A 20363-nucleotide genomic window follows, 5' to 3' on the forward strand; every position below is an offset into this window, starting at 1 on the left:
AACCTATGGCTTCCTGCCTCAATTCCTCCATGGCTAGGATAAATGAGAGACATCTGCATCCTTCCTGCCTTTCAAGGGCTGCTCCAAGTCTTCCCTTATTGCCATGGCAGCAAATGGCCAGAGACTGAAGAGTTGCTCAGGGACAAGAGGGACTTGCCAACCTTCGAGCAAACAGACTGCTAATGCCTTCATTGCAGAGGCCAGTGGTCACTGTGAATTTTACCTGTTTATACCTGTACCCGAGATGGAGGACAAAGGACCTTGCATTCAACCCATGCTCACTACACAACCATCAGTAAGGCTGCAGCTCCCCAGGTGACATGAATAGCCCCTTCCCTCAGTGCTGTAGCTGGGCTGACACTGCTGGGGAGCCATGACCTGCTGTTGACCACAGTATTGCAATGGGCACTTCTGAGGCCACAATGAGGGCCAAGGGTTCAGGGCTGCAGACAGGTTGGAAGGCGGTGGAGTGTGCTCAGCAGGTCTAGCCAGGATCCTTAGCCCCAGACTGGAGGGCAGACTTCTCATTGCAACTAGCCCCAAAGCCTTTGGACAAGGAATAGCATCTTTCAAAACCCTTTCACAGAGCAACATCTTGTATTGAAGCTGTTTGGACGGTCTTCTGCTGAGGGCTGCACAATTTCTCTCTTCTTTTGACTGAAACCTGACATGAGTAACCTTTGGAAGTTTATGCAGGCCCTCTCCAAGCACCTATGGGTTATTTTCTCACTTCCCTCATCTGACCCCATCTCTTGCCATGCAACCCTGGCAGGGTTAAACACGGCATTGGGAAGCCTCAAGGACGATGCGGTATGTTCTGCCTAGCAACAATCCCCAAAGTGACGCAACTGGAGCCCTACCCATCATACTGCACACAGCAGTGGGGTTCAGGGAAGGCCACAGTGGAAGTCTGTTGCCAAGGTGGGGAAAAATGTGGCTCTGGAGACATAGGAGGCTCAGTTACATAATGTTGACAACCTGGTGAGAAGCAGGGTGAGGAGAGAAGTGTACAACGGCATCTGTGGGTTTCTCCTGCTATTACAAGGCCCTTCTCCTCCCACTGAATGACTCCAGTCTTCCTCCAGATGCTTTCACATGGGGTATGCAGCCCTTATCCTCACACCCCTTGTTGTGCAGTGTTTCACAGGACAAAAGCATGAACACACAACTCAGCAATTAGTATTCTAGAAATATGGCCAAGCGATCCTTCTATGGTGTGGTGAAAGAGGACAGCCATACCCTGCAGGATGCATTTCTGCCAGCAAGGCTGCCGTCTCTCTGCACTGTCAGGCCCCTAGGCTCCCCACTAACACCCCACCCCATTCACTTGTCTCCACCCTCTGTAGTTTGCTTCTCTGTCCGAGCAGGTCAACATGACAGGTATCTTGTGCATACCTCTTCAGCTCCCTCTTTCTTGTGTAGCTTGAGCAATTGATTTTTATCTCTTCCCACTGGAAGGAGAAACTAGTGAGAACTTCAGCATTTTTTATGGTACTGCCTTTCTCTGGTACCAAGGCTCCCAGAGCCCCATTTCTGTGAGCAGAGGTGAGCCAGTAAGACCAAGCAATTTGGCTTCCAGACTGAGCTGTAGACACAAAGTGGGACTGACAAACAGCTGCTTGAGGAGAGCACAGGCTCAAGCATTGCTGCGCTGACAAACCTGTCTCTGTCAAACTGCAGGTAGGTCATACACAAAGGCAGTTTTACCAATTCAGGGTGCACTGGGAGGTGCAGGGACAGACACCCAACTAGTACTCCGCATAAAAATCCACCAGGATCGGTAACAAATCACTTCACTTGTTACCTCCCCCCCAAAAAATTTTTTTTTGCTTTAATTTCCAGCAATTTCTGTCTACTCCTTTCAGCAGACTGCACCACCCAGCCTCTGACCACTGTGGTGCTGGGAGGGTACAGAGTCCAGCAGGTACAGCACTGGCACTGAGTCCATAGCCAGCACATTGACAGACACAGAGTGCACTCCAGGTTTGTGGGGAGTTGGAAGCACCAGTGAGCTACAGGCCCAACAGCCACGATGAAAGGCTTGCAATTCCTGTTACAGATGCTGAGAATAATGTTCCACAAAGCATGAGTGTTACTGGCTCCTGAGTGCAGGCACAGTGAAAGAAAACGTCCAGATTTGTGTCTGTTTACATCCAGGTAAATATTATCCAGGTAAGTTCATATCCTGTGTTTGACTTACGACTTCAGAGACTTGAGCTGTTGCATGGTATGTCATAGCAGCTGCCCTCCAATGGCCTTGCAGCCACTGGGACAGTGACCACCTAATGGGGGTGGTGCGGAAAGGGGCACAGTGGCTTTGTGGGGTGAGATGACACTGTGAGCTTATAGTGGGTGGCGTGGGCAGCACCAGCACTTCCTTCTCACAAGAACACAGACAGGCCAGCCTTCTCATGACTGAATTACAGCCCCAGTGACGAAAACCTACCATCTTCTGACTAATCCACTCCTGCAATAACTGTTCATCTCCTTATAAAGTGGTGGAGTTGGAGTGTGTGTGAGAAACACTGAGGGTGCCTAAAATAAATCCCTTTTGCTTCAAGCTAAGCTCTCTGTTTTCTGGCCATGCCACAGCAAAGAGAGTGAACAAAATATTTCCCTGCTCTTGACAAGAGTTTTTTACAAGTTTGCAAGTTGTCTAGATACCTCTGTATTAACAAGCTTGCAAGCTGTTAACAGATGCTTGTTATTTGAAATGAGATGTCTGTAATCAATCTTTTTCTCATAGGTTGTATTTCTAGATATTTCTTTTGCTTTATTCTGAATCCCCTCCAGTTGATCCGCCCCCCTCTGGAAACACAGTGTGCAAAACTGAGGCCAGGCCAGTCTGAAGTGGGGGCAGAAGAATTTCTTCACACATCCTACATGTGACATTCCTGTTCATACACCCTAGAAATGTTAGTTTTTTCGCAACAGGATGACATTGTGGACTTGAGTTCAGTTTGTCATTCACAGTAACCTCCAGTTCTTTTCTACAGTACTGCTCTATCGTCATCATGCTGCACTCATTGTCCCTGTGATTATTTATTTATGTGGGACAGTCAATAAATCTGGTTGTGGTGTTCAGCAGTGATTGTGCTGCAGCTCCCAGCTGCCTCAAACTGGAGACATACGAGTCAGTTCATTACTTGCTCCTACCACTTTACCCTCCAAGTTCTCAGGGAGGGCACTGAACCAGGTCAGAGCTCTTGGTCCATGGCAAGCCAAACCACATCATTCCCTCCCTTAGCACAGCTATGATATCAGAAGTAGCCAGAAACAAAGAAGCCAAAAATAATAATAATAAATAATTACAAAGAGAAGCCAAAACAGTGGAGAAGATTAATACTGGTATCCTCAACTTCCTATTGCTCTGTTCTGCTGACTGGTATTTGTTGCAGTGAGAACAGGAACCCAGAAGATGATGCTGACCAAGTTCAGCTACAGTACTTTGAGCAGGAGTGAAGTGACACAAAGCATTTTTAAGATTTCTCATTATAGCAACAGAAATTAAATAAGATTGACTCACTTCTACAGTATCTTGAAGCTCATACTTCACTTTTTAGCAGCAAACACTCCAGTAAAACACTGAACACATCTCCAACAGAGCAATACTTCCTGTCTCTGTCTTTGAACAAGTAAATCACAGACAAATCCAAAGAAAGCTTTATCTCAGTTTGTTGGATGAGCAGCAGCAACACTCTGCATAAGAAACACTTATTTCATCCCTTCTTGTGACTCATGATTATTCAGCTTAGTTCTTCATGTCCCTTTCAGTCAAAAGCTCTACTAAGAAAAATGGCACTGTGCATGACCCTAAAAGTTCACAAAGGGTTGCTAAATTTTTTAAACCCATCCAGCAAGGAGGCCTGCTTTCTGTCACGTCAACATGAATGATGCAACATATGCTGATGAAAAGGTGTGTGCAACAGCCTCACTGCTGAGCACCTGCATTATCTCCAGATTCCTCGTCCTAAGCTCCTGATGGATTCTCCACTTTCTAACTTTGCCCACAACTTCTGTCCCCTCTATCTGAACTGGGCTTTGAAACAATGGTTCTTTTGTTTTCCTTCTCTCTTACCTCAACCTAAGATGCATTTTCAGATCTCCAGACTTTTGTGGAATCAGGTGAAGTGTTGAAGAGAGAGTTTTCCCACAGTGCTGAGGCGCAGTTTTTAGGCTTTTCACCGTATAAGTTTATAGGGTTATTGCTGTTGCTCCTGTAGAGACAGAAAGGTGAAACAGTCTGTTGCCACCACCAGTCTTGCAGATGGAGGAAGTGTATTTCTGCATCTTAGAGACAAATTTGAAATGTGTGCCTCTAAGGGCACATATTCAGGTACTGTGTCTGAGACCTCACAGTGTAACTGTTTTCCCAAAAATGTGTTTTCCTAAATGTAATGAAACTATTTCTCTGCAAATTTTTTTTGCTGTAAAAACAAAGAGCTTTTACAAACAGTGTTTGGTCAAACTCTTGAATAAAAGCATTTGCTCTGAATGTGGAGTTTTCTGTATTTTCAAAACGTCCTGTTGTCCTTACTTTTCTCCCTTTCCTGAATCAGCTCTGCCCTTACCAGTCCTGAGAAATGCTGACACTTGTACATGGGTGAGATCCTGGACACTTGCCTTCACTCCAGCCACCACCAATAACCACAGGAATAATTCATCACCTCCTCTGCTGGAAGATGACGGCTGCTGTGCTAAGGGGTCTACCAGGATGGGAGGACAGACGGAGGGCAGCAGGACATTGTCAGTAAAAAGGTCCCATCATATAGTCTGAAGCGGCCTCCGGCAAAAAGACACAAAAAAGGGGTCTATTTCGTTCTGTATGGCTAAATATAAGGTAACATATCTAAAGAAAATTACCTGAACATGGTCTGCCAAGGGCTGAACTGGAACCTCACAGCTGCACTGCAAGACAGATCCCACGGTGTTAGTGACTGTATCTGGAGACACAGGCTCTGTGCTGGGGCAGCTGGAGAAGCAACAAAATGCTGTGCATTGTCAGGACAAGAGAGACAGTTGTTCTGCTGACGTAAACTGCGAGTGCACTTGTGTCTTGACTGCTGCATAGAGGTGCCATCACCGTTTCACAGGATGGGTTTAGGGGAGTTAGGGCAGGGCCAGAGAGGCTGGGAGTGGGGCTGCATAAGGAACAGAGAGGCACGGATGAAGTTTACAGAGGCACGAGGTGGCAGAAAAACTGAATTAAGAACACTCACCAAAACTCACAGCATAGGAAAAGGCAGAACTCGTACAATTGTGAAAATTTAGTTAGTTAAATTTAGTCAGTTTCCAGTGGGTTCTAACAAGCATGTTCTGCGGCAGGTGAGAAACCTCGAGACGTTATCGCCACAAGGGGCGGCAGGACCGTGTCCGTGGAAGCGAAGGGGAGCGGGCACACACGCCAGCAGCTGGTGAACCGTGCGCAGTTGCGGGAAGACCGCGCACCTGCGCCGGGGAGCTGAGCACCTTCAGACGGGGCAGGGCCTAGCCCGGTCGGAGCTTCCACCACTTTAGAGAAGCGCCGCCAGGGCGGAGGCGAGCGGACGAGACGGAGCTCACCGCGCCGGCGGTACCCCGGGGCGGCCCGGCCCGGCCCCCCGGCCCCAGCGCTGGCCGAGCGGGGCCGCGCCGGGCCATGGCGGAGCAGGGGCTGCCCCCGTGCCGCGCGGGGAGAACGTGCCGGGGCGGGCAGGCGGTGAGGGCAGCGGGCGGTGAGGGCAGCGGGCGGGCGGCCGCGAGGGGTCCGGGTCGCCGCCGGGGCTGAGCGGACCGGACTGGCGGCGGCGAGGGGCCTGGACGGGTCACTGCCATCCATGCCATCATCTCTCCTTAGCGCCGTACCCGCACCAGAGGCAGAGGGGCCGCGGGGAAGCCGCACCGTGCCGGGGTCGCTGGAGCGCCGCCGCTGCCTGTACCTGCACACAGGCCGGGGTGAGCGCGGCCGGCGGGAGCCGCTCCCTCTGTCCTGCGGAGCGCAGCGGCTGGCCCGGCTCCCTCCCGGGCGCTCCTCTGCGGCCGCAGACTCATCTCGGCCTCCCCTCCAGCCTTCTGCCAGATGGTGGAGGTCCTGCTCGCCGTCCTGATCCTGGTCTGCAGCTCCGTGTCCTGTGGCTCGGCGGGAGGATACACCGGCCTCCCCGCCCTGGGGGGCATCTACTACTACCAGTACGGCGGGGCCTACAGCGGCTTCGGCGGAGCGGAGGGGGAGCGAGCCCAGCAGCTTGACCAACATTTCTACCTACTGAAGCTGCCCATTGCAAGGGCAGCGATGGGCGTGGCAGGGTGTCTCCTGGTCTTCCCTTGTGTTCTAATTTTGGTTGGTGTTCTGCAGGTCCCGTGGCACTTCCCAGCATGGCTGCTAATTGAATGCACCTTGTACATTGTGATTGCAGTTAGCACAGTGCCTGCTCTGTACTATTTCCTCCAGTCTCTGCTGAGCGTTTATCATTCATCAGTGTGCAAAGAGAGAGAGCAGCTTTATCAGAGCAAAGGCTATCAGGGCTTCTGGTGCAGCCTGCATGGGGCAGAGATTGCTGCTGGCCTATTGGGCTGCATGACTGCCATGGCATACCTGCTCAGTGCAGGCCTAGCTGTCAGAGATTATAGGACAGTTCATGAACAGAAACAGAAGCCACTGCAATTATAAGAACTTTCAAATGATTCTTCCACTCCAGTAGTAGTCTTGATTTTTGCCAGTCTTACTGAGATGAGGCAGTATGCTTTCCTTTCTTCTGGACAGTACAGCCTTAATGCTACAGAGCACTCACCAAGGTAGCATAGCTCTAAATATGGTAGAGTCAGGTTACCCCAGCTTGAATTTGCATTATTGAGTTATTAGTGGCTCAAAGCTGATGCAATGGATTGTCTCTGCTTCACAGGCAGCCCTTCCATCCCACTCTCAGGTGCCCTCTTCTCCAGTGAGGCCTTGCTACAAGTACTGCCACTACATGCTTTTGTCAAGCTGAAACAGCTTTTTGTAGCTGAAACTGTCTTTACAAAAGGCATGTGACTCCGCTGAGAAAAGAGCTCTTAAAAACAAGTGACTGAGGCCCATGGTTGTGACAATTAAATACTGCTTCCTTGTAGGTTTCTTGGAATTAACAGACCACTGTGAACATGACATTTACAAAGCCATGAAAACATCCTGAAAAAACCTCTCAAACTCAGTCAAACTTGTGATAAAATGCCTTTTCAAACTCCTGGAGAGGGTGCATTTATGTATGAAATGGTCTTTTCTATATGACTTCTATACAAGAGTTTTGCTTAAAAAGATGTCCTGGATTGGGATAATCAGGCAAAAGCTTTATGAGATCAAACGGGTGATTGAATAGAGAAGTATATTATTTTCAAAATACATTATCAGTGTACAAGTTGGAGAAATTAGATGCTGCTCTTAATTTTTTTTTTAGAAAAACTTATAGGAAATTTAACTGGGAAAAGTAGCACTAGAAACACCAACTCATGTCTTAAAATAAAATGCCACTTCAGAGCAGTGTCCGCTGTGTGCATTGTTCATATGAGGATGGAACCACTGTAGTTTCACAGATGAGTTCTACCCATGTTAAAAAAAACCTAAACATACTAGAAACATGCTTTGCCTTGGACATAGCTCTTCTTTCACTGGCACCAGTGACCAAATCCTCACAATTACCAAAACCATGGAACACTATGAGAACTAGAGACACTAAAGTAAAACAGATGCCAAGTAGGAACACACTAGCTGCTCTGGGGTTTGTTTGATTTAGTTTGTTTTTAGTTCAGGGGTTTTTTGCCTTTTAACATCGAGTGTCTCAGCACAGGGATTTACGTGGACAGTCCATTGTTCTCCTGTTTCTGTTAACATTTCTGTATTTCCTCTTGTTGCAGCTACTTCTAGAGCTGTACAGTGGTATTGAGAGCAAGTTCACAGGGCAGCATTCCTCTAGCAGGAAACAAAGCTGCCTTAATAATTGGTAAGCCTAATTCTACCCTCACAGTGTTCTGAAAGAAGTTTTTGTGTGGAAGGCTGATGAGTGAAGTAGCACACAGAGCTCAGTGAATAACCTACAGCACAGCTGCTGCTAGACACAGCTACCTTTGACTGGGATATTGCAGAGATTTTTTCCAGCACAGTAACAGAACCAGAATAAGCTGTTAGATGAAAGTAAAAATCTTTATTGCTAAGTCAGCTGAAAATTCAATGCAAAAATACTCTTCCTCCCTGAACCTCTCTATACATCCGAATAAAGAATCAGTGGACTAGTGTTTTCCAACAATCTTACGTTATTTGCCTTTCCAAAGCAATACATAGGCCACAGTGCTGAGGGCACATTCATTAGACAACCTACTCCCACACACAATAAAAACAGGAATCCTTATAGGTGCATGCTAGAGTGGGATACAGAAAATACTCTCCTTTTTAAAAACAAAAAAAGCATGAAAAAAGATTATTTAGTAAACAGTTGGTACACTGCAATATTTAACATGCGCCAGATCATATGAATCATTTAAAAAAGGTAACATTTGAAAATGTGAAAAAAGAGGAAAAGTACAGTTGAGTCTTTAGAGAGCAATAGAACAGCAGACAATGATTGCACAAGACCAAAGAGGAGATCTGCCTGAAGAAACGCCTTTGCCAAGTGACACAAAAGCCACCAGCATCTATCTGGAAGGAGTGCAGAAACCCCACAGGTCCAAAGCCTTACGTGTGGCTGAAGGTCCTGTGTACTGCAGGAAAGATTTCAGACTTCACAGCAGCTTGTCCCCGAGAGAGGGGAATACTTCCTTCTTCTTGGAACAGGATGTTATCCTCCCATCTAACTGAAGATTCCAGTCTGGTATGAACAGTCTGTGATGCTGCCTCCACTGGGGCCTGTTCCTTGTTCTAGGGGCAACTTGGGGGCTATCTCTTACCTTTAACACCTGAGCCCCCGCTACCCACCACTCAATATAACCTTTGTGGGTTCCTTTTACAGAAGCCTTTCTGGACAGGACAGGACAGAGCAGTGCCTTCAGAGTACCTTTCTCAGCAAGTATGCTTATCAGCAGAGCCAGAATTACTGAAGAGATGGACCAGCAACCTCCTTGGCTGTGGCTGCGTGCAGTGTGGGAGGGCTTGCATTGCTCAGCAGGGACAAAATAGCCTAAGGACCTCAAGGTGAGAATCCCTCTCTAACAGCATGTCTGCAAATGAGTGGGACATTCGCAGTGATGTGGTTATGTGATGATCACATAGTATCTCTGCAAACTCAAAAAACAAAAATCAGGGAAGGGACTGGAGAACAGAAAGATAACTGGGAAGACACTTTCTATACCCTGCTATGAGTCCTTCAGTAAACTCGCCCTTTCATACCTGTTCCACCTACAGCAGTGCTCCTTGGGAGCTTGAAATCTAAGGTAGTGTTAATAAATAAAGTAGGGGAGACACACAGGGAGGAAGGAAAACAAAAGGTAGTGGAGGGAAGCACTCTGTTCTGAGAGTTGTCCTCACCCGAGAGATGAAGATAACCCAGCCACTGTCTGACCAATGTCAGAAAAAACCCCTTTTCTTTGGATGACAGTGACCTTGAAGCATGTGTCAGCAGTAGGAATTTTGTGTTAGAAAATCCAAGACATTTGCGTGAAAAAAATTATGCCAGTGTCTTTGCTGACACCCAAAACTGGCCTAGGAAAAAGCAGTACTGTTTGTGATGAACAGGCACTATTTTTAATGCATGAAAAAGATTTTGGATGACTGGAGAAAAAGCATCACAATGCTGTGGCTGAAATGGAAAAGGAAAAGCTTAATCCTTGGAAGAAGCACATGGAAAATATGCAAAAGCTGCTTGAGGACACCAGCACTTGTCTTAGTCAAATAGAGAAAGACTATTTGGAACAGGTAAAGTCAACTCAGCCTGTGCTGCCCGGAGTCCATAATACCAGCTTCACAGAAATCTGTGGATTCTGCCTGGAATGTAAGAAAGATAACAAGCCATGTCTTCCATGACAGTTCACACCCATAGAAAATAGGAGCTGGCTGTATTTAAACTCCCTTTCTGCTTCAAAACCAGAGACAGCACTGGAGAAAAAGTTCAAGTAGGAATTCCTTCTGTTCCATTCTTCCACTACCTCTAAGAGGTGCAGTCCTTATTCCTTCAACACTGAGCGAGGTAGAGCCATTCATTACTAACTCCTTGTGGCAATTCTGCATGCAATACTACTGATTCAGACTGGCAAGGACACACTGGACTTTCCATATCAGTGCAAGAAATGGAGAACTGATTTGCATTCATACATGCTACTCAGAGTGCAGGGCTTTTCAGAGTCGTACTCAGAAATAAGGGTTTCTGCATCAGTCTCATACTGAATGGAGGCTGTTCTACAGCCCTTTCAGGTATCAGAAACTGTGAGGATAGGCACAGATATTTGGTAAAATAATCACCAGTGACAATCAAAAGTTGCAGTTGAAATCATTTGGGATGAACTTCTCCTGCATTACTTATATGATGATAACATGAAAGAATTTTGGTGTTTAGCATTTGAATCTTTTCTGCTGCTTTTCCTCTGCCTAAAGGATTCAAATACTGTTGTTTCTGTGATTTTAAGAATTAGCTTCAACCTCCAGTTCCAAATGAAATAGGCATTTAAACAACCAAAATTGTGAGAGTTTAAACTTTGCAAAAAGTTGGGTTGTTTCATAATTACCCTGCAACTAGCACAAAGTATATCCTAAAATGTTCCTCCTCATGCATGATAGAAATACCTTTTCTTCCTAGTGATTAGAAATTCAAGGTGCTCTGAAATCTCAGTAAAACTCCATTAGATTTTGTGAAAATATCTATATTGACAGAATTCCACAAATAGTCTGCACAGTATTTCCTTCTGAGCAAGGCCCAAATTTGATCCAAATATAGACAACTCAAGCGTTTCAGATCTCTTCAGAAGAAATGTTTAAGTTTTCTTCGTAAATATATAATTAATGAAGAAAAGGCACTAGCCCACATCACAGTCAGGGTTATTACACCACTGACATGACAGGGACAGCTGCTATCCAGCTCTGTCAGAAAGGAAGACAAATCTGCATGCTACAGAGGCAGTGATCTCCACAACTCTTTATACAAGATGACGACATGGGCAGCCAACTTACACCTTGCACCAAAAATCCTAATGGAAACACAAGGCCTCTGAGTGCAGACTAGCCAGTTCATCATTAGTGGGACTGTTTTAAACATCTTTTTCAGTGCTGATAAAAATGTTAATAAGATGAAAAGTTTAATTTTTGCTTTTGTGCTGAAGGCTAAGCAGGAACAAGTTTCACCTTGTTTGTGGCCAAATTGGACACATACCATGAAATGCTGCTTGCTGTGTATTTGGAATATGACTCCTGCTTCCAGAGGCAAGCAAAGACACTGCCGCTGACAATGCAGAGGTTTATGCTGATGGAAAAGAGCACTGGATGCTTCTGCCAGTCTTAGAGCAGCACACCACTGTTTACAGCTTGGCTCTTCTGACTGACCACTGAGACAAGCACAAGCTCCTGGCTTTATCCCATGTCTTCTGTAGAGGAAGTCTCTGCTGTGAAGCATCAACGATGAAGGTGGCCAGGCTGCTGCTGAGGTGGGTCTGTGCTCTGCAGCTAGAACCACTAGATCTACACGTTGCCTTAATCAACCAGTCCTGAGCTGATCTTTCCTGTGCTCCATATAAAACGCATTGTTTGGCACCTGCTTATCACTCAGCTATGTATTTTCTCATCCTGCACAGAATGATCCCACCATAACCTTCACTCTCCCCTACACCAGTGCTCATCAGAACACTGGTACCCTGAGTCCTCCACTGTCCTAAGAACATCCATTGGGAAAAGTCCACAGCATACCTGCTGCGGAGTGCTTTCTCCCCTAACCCTAAATAATAAAGTGCTGGGCTGAAAGGGAAAAGAACAGCTTAAGTGCAATAAATAAAAGTGCTTGCAATTAATGTAGGAAACCATTCTCAGGTCAGCTTCATTGCAACTGTCTGTATTCTTTCAAGGAATAACAAAGTCAGGTGCTGGGGGGGAGGATGGGACACCACATCAGAAATATTCACAGGACTCTATAAACACTGAGCATTTCTCTCTCAGCAGCCTCCTCACCCCATACACACACACGCCAGCCCCTTTCTGGCAGAGCTGGCAGAACCTCAGGGTTCAAGGACTTACCAGACAGTCCCTATCACAGAGCTCAGCTGCTGATCTGTGTGCTCATAGAACAGCTGAGACGCTACAGTGGTTAAGTGGGCAGCCCAGACGTTGGCCTTCCTGATTCTTCCTCAACTCCATTAAGGAAGCAGCAGGTGTCTGTACTCCTTGCAGATCCCAGCTCCCTCAGAGGGCATGACAGCCCTTATTAAACAGAGCTTCCTGCGACAGATTATGTGGGAATAGTACTCATAGGGTTACAAAGCTGTGTCAAACTCCTCTGGCAGGGATGCTGCATGTTCTTCTTTCAGCTCCTGATCTGCTCCATCCTCCTGGTGCTGCTTCATTTGTTCCTTCACTTCCTCCTCCAGGTCAGGTGGCACCACAAATTGATCTTCCGGCTCCATCTGGGATGGAGCAGCAAAATAGCCTGTCTTCTTCTTGGGTGCCTCTGTCGCTACTTCGATGAGGTTGAGGCTCTCCTCCAAGGGCACTATGGAGCCATTGGAAAGCTTCTTTCCATAAAGACAACATGTGGAAAGAGATTTTTGGAGTTCACACTTCTCCTTAACCCCTCTCTGCACAGTGTTGCTGTTTACACTGTTCTGCCTCCGAATGACGAGTACAAGTCCAGAGTCATCCTCTGGCCCCGGAGCAGAAGAGCTGTACTCTGCAGCAGGATGTTCTAATTCCAGACCCTTTCCTTTACAGCAATGGATGTCCACCTCTACCTCCACTTTACTGCCATTTGTCATCACACCTTCCACAGGCTGCTCGTCATCACTATCTAGACCATTGTCAGACTGGTTGCTAGAGAAGGTGGCACTGGAAGGTTGGCGCTGAAAGATGCTTGAGGGGGGCATAGGATGTAGGCTGCAACGTCGTTCTTGTCGTGGTAGCAAGCTGCCATCAAGACCAACAGCACTGTGTTCATCTGATGCAGTAGAGCCCACCTCACTGCTAACCTCAGAAGCAGACAGTTCACTGCTGAACTCTGAAGCAATTCCACTGCTACATGAAGGTGTTGCTGGTTTGGTGGTGGTAGAACTAAATCCCCCAGGGCCTGTCAGAGTGAGGCCGTGCATCTCACATGTGCAGTTGTCCTCACTGATGTTCAGACATACTACCATTGCACCAACATTGTCTTGGCAACCATAGCTTTGTGCTAAAGTGCAGAGTTTCTTTGCAGCAGCTAGTGGGTCGTGTAGGTCCCGCACAGCTGAGACAGCTTCTGCATAAGAAAGGTGTTCCCAGAGAGCTTTGTTCCCTAGAAGTAGCAACTCATCTTGTACAGTCAGTGGAATGGAATAGACATGTGGTTTGGGCAGGATCCAAGGATGCAGGTACGTGCAGCCCAGCATCCGAGTACAGCAAGTCACACCATTGACTTTATTGTCCTGCAGACAAGAGAAATAAGGCAGTAGCATTGGATGTGCTATTAGGATCACTTAGAAAGCAAACTTTCCCCTGCTCATATGCTGGTTTGGAGCCTCGAGAAATGTCAGTTACACAGCTGCAGCATTGGAGAAAGGGATCTAAGTGCAGGTACTACAGCACAAACATTCACTATACGTGATGACCAGGTACAATAACTGCCACATCCATGCTGGCAATAACACACTTTTATCCCACAAGACTTTTTGTTGCACTCTGCAGAATTGTAGCAGACAATTCTGAAATGTGCAGCTAGACTACCTGCAGTACACTGACCAGAGAGTCTCACTGATTAGTCTTATGTGAAACTTATTTTTTTTAGTACGAGACAGTGACTTTCAACTTTCTCAGTGCAAGACAGGTTACCCAGACATTAAACTATTTCTGTGTATTATCTGAACTATTTCCCTCTTTATTAATATATAACTGCATTCTGAAGTGTGGACACTATAACCCGAGGATAAAAAGAACAGGTAGGTATCTCAAACTGTTTCTGCAATCAGGATGTATTACCCCCTTCTGCTAGATGGTATCCTGGCCAGCCTGGTAGTGGTCTCCCATAAAGAGAAGTGCCCACAACCCTCAGTCCCTTTTCCAAGTCAGTGTTCTGAGTTTAATTTCAGTGTTCTTAATTTCTGTATCCTCTGGGTGTCAGCACTGCTGCTGCCGCCAAGTATTAAAACCCAGCAGATGAGATGCACAGGGAAGTCTCTTATACAGTAATTTCACATTTCTTTTTCAGAATCCATTAATGAGCCAGCTGTTAAACTATTTAATGTGCTACATTAATCCTACAGGTATTTTCAGTCAGTAGCCACAGTGCTACGCCTTGAAGAGCTGTAACACAGTGACACATTATGCTCATGAAAAATACTGCTATCTAGCAGCTTGATACTTTTAAAAAGACCCACTGAGCATACAACTACAGTGATTGGCACTCGTTTCTCAAGATCTTTACAGACGTATTTTTCCCACTCTTTGGAACTTCCCTGTTATTTCCAAGCATTTAGAAAGTTAACCTTTACAGATTCTCTAGAAATAATTTTGATACTTTTGCATACTACAAGTCATCCTGTGCCCATAGTTCTTAGGCCAAAGAGTTTTAGGAACATGCAATTTTGGACAGCGAATCAGCAAATGAAGCAGAGCAGGAAGCACTAGATCAGAACCTTCATGTCACCCTCTCCCCTGTAATGTTATGCAGACAGCCAAGCTCATGTATTTGTGCCCAGCTTTTATGTGAGTGTGGAAGCTGAAGTGAAAAGGGTCCAAACCAACCTCTGTTATAATGGCTTTTTGTTCCTTGACTCTCCTGGCTTCTTCTGAACATTGTTCAAGACTGAAGACTTTGGAGAGAGGCAGTGCTTTTCCACTTCGGCACAGAACTGCTTGGCATGTCCCCACATTGGCCACCGTCAGAGAAAAGTTGCTGGCTGGATCAGCCACCTCATTACGAATGTAGCAAAGGACAGCAGAGGAACCCAGCTTCTGCCCAGCCATGCCCAGCTTCCTGTTGGAGGAGAAGGTGTAGGAGGCTCCAGACTCTACTGACAGGCATTCTGGAGGGCTGCCTCACCCCACCTAACATTGATATACCTTATGCAAGTCCCACCAGGACCAGCCTGCTCACTGTCCTACCTGTGGGAGACCAAGAAGGTGTTGGACATGAACATGGTGTCAGACTGCTGTACCTCCTCCAGGAGCACATCAGCCATGGTGCACTGCAGCAAACGTGGCAGTTCTTCGTTCTTGTCACCATCAAACATGCCATATACAGCCTCCACCCCCTCTGCAAAGCTCCCCAGTGCCAGGGATGACACACACAGCCTGCCAGAAAAGCATAGAAGCTAAGTTAATATGTCTCAAAAAATTATCTTGTTCTCAAAACCACAGACATCAGGCACCTTGCTGTGAGTGCTGTTCTCACAGGGCAGCAAAGCCACTATCCCTACATTTACTAGCCTGGGAGATGTACAGCTGCATTTTATTATTGGAACTCCCAAATCCTCCTTGACCACATGCAGGAGAGGGCCACACGCACAGCTGGCAAGAGAAAAAGCATCTTTGCTGCAGAGGGAAGGAGAGTCCAAGTGTACTGGGAAGAGTGTGAAAATTGAGGCAAAAGGTAATGTGGAGACATGAGTTACCAAGACTTAGTAAGAGATCCAGAGAGAAAAAGGGAGGGATGAGCTCTTGGGCAAAACAGGTCTGCTTGGGTGCTCAGCAGTGCACTCTGCCCAGTATCCTAAGACAGTGTCAGTGTTCAGCAGACCGTAATACTCACTTATTTCTTTGGCCTGCCATCTCAGCTACTCCGTGACTCCAGAAGACAGAAGTGAGTGCCGAGTCTGCCGTGAGGGAGGGCTTAGCATCAATCTTCAGTGTGCTAATGTGACTACAGAGAGAACAGAAGTTATGCTTTTCTAGAACCTGCTGAACAGGCCTTAGGACCTTGTCCAGTCTAGTTTTAGACAGCAGTCTCTGGAAAGAACTGCATCAAGGAAAGGAATTTAAGGTCTAGGTCTTCTGGAGATGCCTGGCTGCTTATGCCAGAGACACCTGGGAAAACTTCATACCACCTGAAAAATTCCTTGCTCTGATGTTTCAGACCCAGACTTTTCCCTTCCCAAAGACAGTAAGTCTCAGCTGCCTCAGGCAGGGAATGTTATTCCACTTTATGCAGTCATAAAGTGCTTTTACTTTACTATCCCACTTCCTCTCCTGGCAAGAGTTACCCTTCCCTGTGCAGGTCACTACTGGGTTGACATGTCAATGGCTCACCTGAAGATATCCAGTGTCTTGTGTTCTAACACCAGGTTTGTGTTTCCACTCAGATCCAGCTCTTGCAAGGCACCTGGCAGTGCCTCAGGGATTAGGATTTCAGTTAACTCATTGCAGCTCAAATCCACAAACTGCAGTAGCAACAAACAGCATGACAAAGAAAATACTGTGTTGTGTTGTGTCATCAGTTACTCCAGTGCTCCTTACAAACATCATACAACCCTGCTACTTACTGTATCTCATACACAGGTTATGGGAATGGATCTGACTTGTCAGAAGAAGAATGATTTATAAGCAACCTGTAATAGCCATGACTCCAATACTGAAAGACTAGGTCACACCAAAGATAAAGGAAAGGCTCTATTTGCAAACCTGCCTAGCTGTTTAACACTGCCCACTGTCTCAAATGCAGGAAACTAGAAATGTCAGAGACAGGCGGTAAAGGTGAATGACATGATCTTTGATCAACTCAGAAAGGTGAGAGATCTAGAATGCATATTCTGTGGCCTCTTCTCAGGTTGATCAAGAAAAATCATAGAGCCACAGAATGTCTGTGCTGGAAGAGACCTTAGAGCTCATTTTTTCAACACATCTGCCATGGGCAGGGAGACCTTCCACTACAAGAGGTTGCTCCAAGACCTGTCCAACCTGGCCTTGAAACTTCCAGGGATGGGGCAGCCACAGCTTCTCAGGGCAACCTGTGCCACGGCCTCCCCACCCTCACAGGGAAGAGTTTCTTCCTAATATCCAACCTAGACATACTCTCTTTGACTTTAAAGCCATTCCCCCTTAAGCTGTCAATCCATGCCTTTGTCCAAAGTCCCTCTCAGGTTCTCTTTTAGTTACTTAAGGTAATGCAAGGTTGCAATAAGGTTACTCCAGAGCCTTTTCTTCTCCAAACTGAACAAATCCAACCCACTCAGCCCATTGCCACAGCAGAGATGCTCCAGCCTTCTGATCATCTTCATGGACTCCTCTGGACCTAATCCAACAGGTCTAAGTCCTTCTTGTGCTGAGGATTCAAGATCTGGGTGCAGCCCTCCAGGTGGGATCTCATCTGAGCAGGGCAGGGGGGCAGAATCCCCTCCTTACCCACTGTCTATGCCACTGGGGATGAGCCCAGGATGTGTGGGGGGTTTCTGGGTGCCAGCACATATGGCCAGGGCATGTCCAGCCTCTCATCCAGCAGTATCCCCAAGCCCTTCTCAGCAGGGCTGCTCTCGACCATTCATCCCCAGTCTGGATTGATACCGGGGCAGCCCTGACCCAGGTACAGCACCTTGCACTTGGCCTTGCTGGGACCTCCTGTTCTCTCCTAGCTGTTACTCATTCTCTAGCCCAAACTTTACCCAGATATCTCTTTATCTTCTCCATACAAATACCTGAATACGGGGCAAATGCAGGATTTCTGGAAAAATGCTGATTTCATTAGAGTGTGCAATAAGTGTATGAAGTAGCTTGCAGTTTGCAACCGTTGTAGGAATTGTTTTCAGTTTGTTTCCACTCAGATTCAGTTCTTCCAAGTGCTCCAGCTTACTAAGTTTGCTGAAATGGAAACAAAAAATACTGTATCTTACAGACATGAACTTGTCACTTTCTGAAGTTGCAGATGAGGTATCTATAGACACTGCCCTTGATGAGCTACTCTTCTGATTTACTGACAGGAGATCCAAAGTCCTAAGAGATGCTCTAGTAAGATGCAGGGTCCCCAAGCCCGGCTTGGATTTGTACAACAGACAGACCCTTCACCATTAGTGCTGAAGTTGCAAAGAAATATCACCCCATCCCCACACACATGCAACACAACAAGTTACATCCCTTGGTCCCCCTGGATGGCACCTTAACTAGAACAGGAAAACCTACAGCCAACACTACCCTGTGCCAATCCCCCTTAACACGCTTCTCCTGCCTTTGTGTGTAGAAATGTCAGGTTTTTGTCTTCAAGCCACAGGGAGAGCATCTCACTCTGACTTTGACTCACATACAATCATGGGGAGGTGGCAGCTTCCTCCCAGCATTGTCTTGCCCAACAGCCTTACTGACTTACCTTGCAGGGAAAGTCTGCAGGTTGTTGTTTGCCAGATGCAGGATCCGTAGGTTTGGGTGTCCCACCAAGACAGGGATGCATTGATCTGTGAGGTTGTTATTAGTCAAGTATAGCAGCTGCAGCATGCTCAAACTCCCCTCCCCCGGACACGTGGAGGGCAAGGACTCCAGACTGTTGGCAGATGCATTCAGGTACCTGAGGCTAACCACAGCAAGTGCAAGAATCAGACTTCACATCATCCAAACCACTCCATTAACAAGGAAAAGGAGCTGTACAAATGTCAGTGTAGACAGCAGTATGAGACAGGAGGCCGGACAATACTGTAACATCCCTAGTCATATTAAGATTTGTGAGTCTACTAATGATTTACTAGCTATATGCACTGTGGATGCATTTTTACAGTAAACAGTGAGTACTGAAAAGCCCATGGGTAATACTGGTGGAAGCAGAAAACATAAAACTTTACTTAAAGAAGGGCTTCTTTAAAGAAGGGTTAACTCCTGTGTGAATACAGTTAGGAGAGACTGTTCATTTGTAAAGGGTCTCTCTTGTTGCTCTCGAATGACCTGAATCTGACTGGCTTTTTTTCTTTGCACTTGAACTTATGACTACTTTTAAAGACAAAGTTCTTCTGGCAGCTTCTGTTTTCCTGTAATTATATAGTAACATGGACTGATTCCTTCAAATCAGCTTGATGGCTTCCCTTATGGCACCTGAATAACCTCCTCATCAAGGGCATACCTCGCTATCTCTTATGCAAATGGCACCTTGCAAGGAGAGTCACACAGGTGCCACTTTCAGCCCATACACTCCAAAGGATAATGCGGACAAAAGATGTTTGATACTGACACTCACTTCAGCGCTTTGACAAAGAGTGTCTCTGGGAGTTTAGTCAACAGATTGTGCTGAAGGTCCAGCACCTCCAGTGGAATGTGTTCTTGAAGAGGTGGAAGGCTCTGCAGATGATTGTGCCCCACCATCAACTTCCGAAGACTTAAGCTTCTGAGGATCCTAGAAAGACACAGGGTTTTCTATTTAACTTGGTTCATTCCTCCTGACATCCACAGAGTGGGAAAGGTAGTATTTAATCCACTTAATTTGCTTGTACAACAGGGAAAAATTAAATACACTGATCCATAAAATGTAAACAATTATAAAGCAGAACAACACACAGGGTAAGATGACTCCAGTCTCTCTGAATGCTTGGATGCGAATCTTTGTTTCCCTCTACACTACTACTCTTTGGTATCTTGTGATTCAAGTTGGTGTGCATGTGCCCAGCATTCTCTAAGGCAGAAAAAGAAAGTCACAAAGGAATGCTTTAAATGCCTATTGTCACTTATAGGTACAAAGATGCGCTTCCACGGTGCCAATATAAATTCAAAGCTTTAACCAGCGGCTTAACACTCCTGTGTTATTTCTGAGGCAGTAAATTATTCTTTGCAAAATATACTTAAAATTTGGTCCCTTTAATCCATTGGATTGGCTAAAATTCTCTTCTAAGGTCTCACTATCACATCCTTGCTATGTCCTTTTCTTGCTTTTGATGTATATAGTTTTTCCGTGACAAGCACTGGAATGTCACTGCTGTTCACCTCCTATGTCTCTTGCTTCAACTTCTCCAACCCATGTTCTGCATTTCTTCCCTGTTAACCACTTCTCCATTCAATTTTAGTGCAACTTACTCCAGGCACTGCGTCATTCATCAAATCACACCCCCATCAAACACCCTTATTAGGCTGAGAATGTTTATGGTTTGCTTCTTCCTAGGCTAAATAACTGCAAAATTGTATTAGTTCTTGGCTCTCATTCACTGCATTTCTGCAGAAACTGAAAGGGAAATAGGGAGAAAAGAGCTGGCTGATGGTGCACTGTGAAAGCTACATTTGAGATCAGCTGAATTGTCCCTTTGTGATAACTGCCTGTCAAAGGTAACAGATGAAATTGCTGTGGCATGATGCA

General features: G+C 46.2%; 3 protein-coding genes across 4 annotated transcripts in view; 1 reads left to right on the forward strand and 2 right to left on the reverse strand.

Moving 5' to 3' along the window:
* CHST4 (carbohydrate sulfotransferase 4) overlaps window positions 1–5219 on the reverse strand; it is a 28812-nt gene extending 23593 nt beyond the window's left edge. The window contains exons 1-2 of the mRNA XM_030955975.1: window positions 4864–5219; window positions 4079–4217 (exon numbers count right to left, since the gene is read on the reverse strand). Of these exons, the coding sequence (XP_030811835.1) occupies window positions 4079–4095 (17 nt within the window). The 5' untranslated portion in view covers window positions 4096–4217; window positions 4864–5219. The remainder of the gene's footprint in view (window positions 1–4078; window positions 4218–4863) is intronic.
* A 92-nt stretch (window positions 5220–5311) lies between these two features.
* On the forward strand, window positions 5312–7700 carry MARVELD3 (MARVEL domain containing 3). The gene is given in 5 exon segments (XM_030955877.1): window positions 5312–5325; window positions 5518–5647; window positions 5649–5698; window positions 5837–5979; window positions 5982–7700. Coding segments are annotated over 5 exon segments (1005 nt in total). The 3' UTR covers window positions 6650–7700.
* PHLPP2 (PH domain and leucine rich repeat protein phosphatase 2) overlaps window positions 6832–20363 on the reverse strand; it is a 33721-nt gene continuing 20189 nt past the window's right edge. The window contains exons 12-19 of one of the 2 annotated variants that reach the window (XM_030955726.1): window positions 19257–19412; window positions 18402–18602; window positions 17737–17899; window positions 16355–16485; window positions 15858–15968; window positions 15212–15400; window positions 14852–15083; window positions 6832–13536 (exon numbers count right to left, since the gene is read on the reverse strand). In XM_030955726.1, the coding sequence (XP_030811586.1) occupies window positions 12397–13536; window positions 14852–15083; window positions 15212–15400; window positions 15858–15968; window positions 16355–16485; window positions 17737–17899; window positions 18402–18602; window positions 19257–19412 (2323 nt within the window). In that variant the 3' untranslated portion in view covers window positions 6832–12396. Of the gene's footprint in view, window positions 13537–14851; window positions 15084–15211; window positions 15401–15857; window positions 15969–16354; window positions 16486–17736; window positions 17900–18401; window positions 18603–19256; window positions 19413–20363 lie in introns of those variants that run through there. The other variant, XM_030955727.1, reaches the window with a different exon arrangement.

Source organism: Camarhynchus parvulus, chromosome 11 (genome assembly GCF_901933205.1).
Source record: "Camarhynchus parvulus chromosome 11, STF_HiC, whole genome shotgun sequence".
NCBI classification, from domain to species: domain Eukaryota; kingdom Metazoa; phylum Chordata; class Aves; order Passeriformes; family Thraupidae; genus Camarhynchus; species Camarhynchus parvulus.